Source organism: Trichechus manatus, unplaced genomic scaffold (genome assembly GCF_000243295.1).
Source record: "Trichechus manatus latirostris isolate Lorelei unplaced genomic scaffold, TriManLat1.0 scaffold00026, whole genome shotgun sequence".
Lineage (NCBI taxonomy): Eukaryota > Metazoa > Chordata > Mammalia > Sirenia > Trichechidae > Trichechus > Trichechus manatus.
In genome coordinates this window covers 21,293,747-21,300,729 of record NW_004443962.1, presented here as the reverse complement: position 1 = coordinate 21,300,729, position 6,983 = coordinate 21,293,747, and the positions used below count along the sequence as shown (strand labels likewise).

The 6,983-nt window shown below is 41.1% G+C and overlaps 1 protein-coding gene across 1 annotated transcript in view; it reads right to left on the bottom strand.

Moving 5' to 3' along the window:
* Positions 1–6,704, bottom strand: part of LOC101351667 (cell surface glycoprotein CD200 receptor 1) — a 147,041-nt gene extending 140,337 nt beyond the window's left edge. Inside the window, 1 exon segment of the mRNA XM_023728883.1 lies at positions 6,112–6,704. Within this exon segment, the coding sequence (XP_023584651.1) occupies positions 6,112–6,178 (67 nt within the window). The 5' untranslated portion in view covers positions 6,179–6,704.
* Between the last annotated feature and the right edge of the window lie 279 nt (positions 6,705–6,983).

Here is a 6,983-nt window from a genome sequence, read left to right as displayed (position 1 = left end):
ATCAAGGTCCCTGCAGACTAAATTATGACATAGGGCTGGAGAGTTGATATACCCCTGACGTAGGACAGTGAGGTATATTTCTGGCCTTGCCAGCTGAAGGCAAACTGCTTCTGGGATTCCTTTGAAATCAGAATCGAGAAAAAGACATTGGCCAGATCAGTAGCTGCATACCAGGTACCAGGAGAAGTATTAATTAGCTCAAGGAATGAAACTACATCTGGAACGGCAGCTGCAATTGTCATCACCTGGTTACATTACAATAATTCGCTGTCATTCTCCAAGATCCATCTGTTTTTTTGCACCAGCCAAATAGGTGAGTTGAATGAGGCATGGGGGGAGTCACCACCCCTGCATCCTTCAAGTCCTTGCTGGTGGCACTAATCTTTGCAACCCCTCCAGGAATACAGTAGTGCTTTTGGTTTACTATTTTCCTAGGTAGGGACAATTCTAATGATTTTCACTTGGCTTTTCTTAACATAATAGCCCTTACTCCACATCTCTGGGATCCAATGTGGGGGTTCTTCCAGTTGTTGAATATGTCTATTCCAATTATGTATTCTAGCACTGGGGAAATCACTACAGGATGGGTTCTGGGCCCCACTGGACCCACTGAGACAGACATGAGCTAAGACTCCATTAATAACCTGACCTCCATATGCCCCTACTCTGACTAGTGGGCCACAGTGATGTTTTGGGCCTCCAGGAATTAGTGTCAGTTCAGAGCCAGTATCCAGTAATACTCAAAAAGTCTGAGTATTTCCTTTTCCTCAATGAACAGTCACTCTCATAAAAGGCTGTAGATCCCTTTGGGGAAGGCTGGGAGAAAGATTAACAGTATAAATTTCTGGCAGTGCAATGGGGTCCTTCCTCATTGGGACCTGGCCTCCGCTTCATTCAAGGGGTTGTAGATCTGTAAACTGGCTCAAGTCTGGGAATTGATTGAGGGACCATGACTCTTTATTCTGGAGATTCAAGTTAGACTGCCATTCACTTGACCAAAAATTCTTCCGCTTGTACAGATCAAATAAATGTTTAGTAGATTTCCCATCTATTTCATACCTAGGGACACCATGACTAAGTAGCCAATGTCATAAGTCCATACAAGTCAGACTATTTTGATTACTGCTTTGACTCTGCTGCCTGTTATGGTAGCCATGCCTACCTTGTCTTTGTCAATTAAGTGCTGCCATTTGGCCTCACCACCATGGGGTCCAATCAGTCCTACTGTAGTTAGGTGTCTTAATTCAGTTAGGGCAGTTCCCACTGTCAAATCTGACTTACATAAAATAGCAATCACAGCAGTCTTCAAGGATGCTTGGGCTCCCTTCACAAATTTTTTTCTCACTGTTGTGGTAAAAGGTGTGTCCTCTGGGTACTCCATGTGTGAGTCTGTGGGTCTAACCTGATAAATCCACTCTAACATGCCAATTTCCCTAAGCCTTTGGATACCTTCTTCTACAGTATACCAAAGCAGGTCTGGTACTTCAACTTGATTTAGTGTAGGCACTAAGTAATCCATGCTTTAGCAAACAAACTAAATAAACAATTAGACCCTTGTCTGTCCTCTCCAGCTGAAATATTGAATGAAGGATCTGTGCTTGGTAGGCCCGTATCAATAAACTCAGACTGATCCAATTTTATATTCCTTGCACTCTTATCCCATACACTTCATAGCCATTCCCACATATATTCCCCAGGTTTCTGTTTGTATATGTTAGAAAAATCAAGCAGTTCTTTTGGAGTATAGCATACTTCCTTCTAGATCACACTTTGTATTTCACATTTTGAGGCTCACTGGGACTTAAGTCTAGTTATAGGTCTAGAAGCAAAAATGGGTGGTGGGGTGGGTCCTGGAAACATTCAGCAATGTCTTGTATGGCATCTGCCTGAGATGATGCCCTGGCAGAGCTGGGTCAATCTCATCAAATGGTGGTGGGAGGGATAATGGTGACAAAGGTGGAATAATCTCTTCAGATGGGAGGGGTGGTGCTGTTGGCAGGAGTGATTCAGTGGGATTTAGAGGTTTGGTGTCCCCAGTTTCCTGACTATCTGCCCCTATGTCCCCATCCCAAGTTTCAGGATCCCATTTCTTCCTTCTCAATGCCCTCACTTTAACTTCAGACACCATTGAAGGATGAGAATTCAATTGGCCTTGTAACTCAGCCACTCTTATGATAAGACTCTGGGTTTGGTTTTTGGCAATATCAGCTCTGTGACTACAAGAAACAAGGCTTTCTTTAGGGCACAATTGGCCGCTTTCAGATCTTTTATGTGGTACTTGAACTGTGACTCTGAAGTTCTGAGCTCATCTCCTTTTTTTGACCACTTCATCTAGCGAAAGGAGGACCAACCAGTTTCCTTATACTTCTCATTCTGACAGGATTATAGAAAAGTATCCCATTGCAATCACCTGTAACCTTGAGTTTCACAAATATTTGATCTATTGGTGGTGATATTTTGCTTATTTCTACTGCCATCTCACACCACGGATTAGCAGTGCCCTCTTTACTACTGGAGGCAGAGTCATCAATGCCTTTAAGACTAGCCAGACTTTAGAACCAATTTAGAAAACTCATTTTTACAATTTTGTTTCTCTAGAACCACCCTCAGTACCAAATATCTTAGGCTGGGTTCTCTCGAGAAGCAAAACCAATGAAGCATATGTATATAAAGAGAGATTTATCTCAAGGAAATGGTTCACATGGTCACAGAGGCTGGCAAGTCCCAAATCCGTGAGACATGGGCAGGCTGGAGGGTTCTCCTGACTCAATTGGTTGCAGGAGCTGATGGACCCACAAGTGGCAGGTCAGATGACAGGCTATTGGCTCACTGGGCTGCCAAAACCAAAAACCCAAAGCCATTGCCGTCGAGTCAATTCCAACAAATCCCAGAATCAGCAGGTCAGACAAGAGGCTGCTAGCTCAAGTCCCAAGAACCAGAGGTCATAATGAGCCAGATATAAGATCCAGAGTGAGAAAGAGTTTTGCCAGAGCATCCATATATATAATTAATTCAGGGCACACCCTCAAGGAAACTCCCTTTACATCAGATAAGGTGGTGAAAGGCGGTGACTTAAACAAGGGTGTGATTTGAGTAAAGATGGTGACTTGAGTAAGGGTGTGACTTGAGTAATGCTGTGCCTTGAGTCATGCCCTTTAGTACTCAAGATACACCCCACATTAATCCTGCCTCATTAGTATATAGAGGTTTAAGATTTACAACACATAAAATGGAGGATAATTATACAATACTACAAAATGGAAGACAATTACATAGTACTGGAAATCATGGCCTAAACAAGCAGACACATAACCTTAACCAGCACAACACCCCTCCTCCCAATCTATTCAAATCCATCATTCAAAGCCCAGCTTAAGACCTATTTACCTCCATAAAGCTTTCAACAACTCCAACTCACGGTAATTTCCTCCATCTTTGAATTACTAATCTGTGAACTTCTAGGTTCATAAACAATTTTAAGCTTTATTAATTTTAAATGTCCTTCAATCATTTCTTCATAGCTTCATCTCCCTAATTTAGATTGCTAAAAACATTAAGGCACTTTTCTCCCACACACCACACCTCCTCCCCTCCACATACACTCACTGCTCTCAGGAAGTACTGTCGATTAATTTATTAATTGCTTAAGCAAGGAAGTCTATCACACACTAGAAAAGGAAGTTCGGTCTGCAATTAATTAGGACAAACCCTTCTTTTTTGCAATTGCTTTTTATCTCTTTTTCATCATTCCTAGCCTCTCTCGAGTTTGACCTTTTCCTCTTGTTGCTGCCTGCCCCCTAATGGAAGATAATAATAAATAAGTTAAAATTAGCCTGGGGGGTGGGGGGGAGTAGAGGGTTCCTTTACTATAACCCATAACCTCAATTTCAGTTCCTCAAGTAACTGTTATAAAAGATAAAATCATTTTAATTGGAATAGCAAAATATAATTTGAACACACACACAAAAAATATAGAAACATTAGGACTAAAAGTAGGAGGAAGAAGGAGCATGGGGAGGGGAGAGTGTGAGAGAAAGGGACCAAGCACAGAGTGGAGGAACTTTGCTCTGAAGTAGACAGTTTAGATTGTTTTCGTCTCTTACATATTTTTTTTAAATAAGCCTTGCCTACCACTACCACATTGCTGGAAGTTATAAGTAAGTAAGCAAACAAAAAAGTAAATAGAAAAAAATGTTATGTTTTATAAGGAAGTAATTAGCTCTTTTGCTCTTTTGGGAATTCATCTTATAAAAAGATAGATTTCTATTTGGCAGTATTAGTAATTAAGACATAAGGTCATTGTCCCAAAAGGTTTGTTTCTCATTATTTTAGATCATTTCATGTTGAATTTACGAGGCCAAATCACTGCACATAAAGTAATTTGCTTTTTATATCTTGATCCTAAACATCTCGATAACCTATAATGATAAAAGCACAAACTTCAGAGTTTGATATATGTAGTATCTCCTAGTTATGCTCAGAAACAGTTTTAAAATTCAAACCGTTAAACCTAGTGCAGTTTTCCATAGACAGACAGTTCCTGGTGTAACTGGGTTCCCTGCCATCTCGGGTGCTGCACAGGTCTGTGTAAGAACTGTCTTCAAGAATATCCCAACTACTGAAAGATTCAGATAACTTGATTTTTTTCTTACATGAGTAAATAGTCCATCTAAGTTTATTTCCATTTTTTATTTCCACTTTGTTTCCATTTAAATGAGTAAATAGTCCATTTAAGTTTACAACTGAGTATTGGCTTCACTTTGGCTCAGTGGTTTTATGAGTAATGGTGCTCTTTAGTGAAAAGCATAATGGCTAAATATTGAGGAAACCTGCCTACTCAGATTTCATGATGCCTCCTGAGGTATATTATCACTAGGTGTGACTCTGCCAGTAACAGTAATATAACCTTGAACAAATCATTCTACTATCTAAGCCTCTATTTGTACCTTTGTAAAATGGAGAAATATCTTCCATGCCTACTTCACTGGGTTGCTGTGCAGATCCAGGTAGAAAAAGTTATATGAAAATTCTCCAGGGAAAGTTCCAGTAACAGAGTATGGTTATTTTTCCTGTGCTCACTATTAACAATACCGTGTGGGAAACAGATTTTTTAGGGGAAGATAGACAGTGTTTTAAACAACTGTTCGTATGAGGAAAAAAATATCTTTTCCTCATTCAGTTTTCAAATTATATAATTAAAACTAACTCTACTGTTCCCTTGCAGCTGTTCCCATCTACTAAAAGTGAAACCTGAAAACTCCCTCCCACATCAACTCCCACCATCCCTCTATGGTGAAACCGGAACGCCCCCTCTCCCCAGTAGCTCCAAGTTTATACAACTCCTACAGGCGCCTAGACCTTGCGAGTGTGTGCACTAATCCAGAGGGTCTCTCTCACAGCCCACACACCTCACAGATAAACACAGACACCCCGCAGCCACATCACTGTAAGTGCACTAGATGAAACAATCATCTAGTCATAGAAACGGATTCCTAATCTATACTATTAACAATGTCGACCTAAATAGGTTAGGATTATCATTTAAAATAAAAGCAAGGGAGAAGGTAAAGAGAATTCAGATGACTTGAATTGCTACTAGTATTTATTAATGTATCCTGCCTTGGCCAAAAAATGGGAGAGAGATGAGGACATGAGCAGTGAAGTGAATTACAGAGATGCATGTACCATACAGGAGCCCTGTGGCACAAGGCTGCTAACCAAAAGGTCAGCAGTTCAAACCCACCAGTGGCTCGAGGGGAGAAAGATGTAGTAGTCAGCTTCTGTAAAGATTTACAGCCTTGGAAATCCTATGGGGCAGTTCTACTCTTTCCTATAGGTTGCTGTGAGTGAGAACAGATTTGACAGCAGTGGGTTTTTTTTTTTTTTTTTTGGTTTATATACTGTACAGGATACAAAGTAAAATAAGGAAATGGTGACAAAGAAGAAAGTAAAGGTAATAAACTAAAATAAATCTCAGAGTAACCCCCATATCTACGATTACAATGACCTTGCACTGCTCCGTAAGAAAGGTAAACAAAACTCAGGAATAGCCAAGACCAGGCTTCTCACCAGTCTTTCTCTGCCACGCTCCCAAAGAGAAGTCGAACTTACCAGCCATTAAGAAGACAGTCAAAATCAGTAGCAGCCCCAGGTCAGAAGTTCTCCGAGTGCAGAGCATTTCTGTTTTCTCTCTTCCTGCCCTTCACTCAGCACTTTCCCTCCACACAGGTGGAGAAGGATCTGCGGACACGGGGAGGCTCTCTCTGGTGACTCCCACTTCTCTGTGCTGGGTCTTCATAGCCTGTCAGCAGCGGGCACTCCTTTCTCCTATCCGCTTCCTTCCACTCTGTGTGTTGTAGCCTGATTAGCAAGCTGGCACAGAAGAGGCCCTTCTCTGGAACCTGACCTAGCAATAGATTTCCTGTACAAAGCACTGAAGCAAAGACGGAGGAAGCGGATTGACTGAGCTATCTTTCAGCTCACTGGTCCTCCTCTCACTTCTACCTTGCACAGATAAACTTTACTGTAAAGCACTGAACTACCCAGGATAAACGGATTTGTCTAAACTTGGATTAAGGCAAACAGGATATTTTTCGTTTTTTCACCAATCCATCAAATTTCCCAGTCATGATCATTTTTAGCAGCTTTTCCCATGTTGAAACACTGTACAGCCTTAGTAATAAAGTCTAGAATAAAATGTTTTTCCTTGAGTCTTCTTGTGTGAAATTGCTGTCTATAATGGAAGTCAACACACTCCTCCAGAAGCATCATACGTTTATTAGTTTCCTATTGCTGCTGTTAAAAACTGCCACAAACTTAGTGACTTAAAACAATGTACATTATCTTACCATTCTGAGGGTCAGAAATTTGAAATGGGTCTTGTGGGCTGCATTTCTTCTGGAGGCTCCAGGGGAAAATCCATTCCTTGACATGTCCAGCTTCTAGAGGCCAATGGCATTCCTTGGCTCCTGGCTGCATCCTTC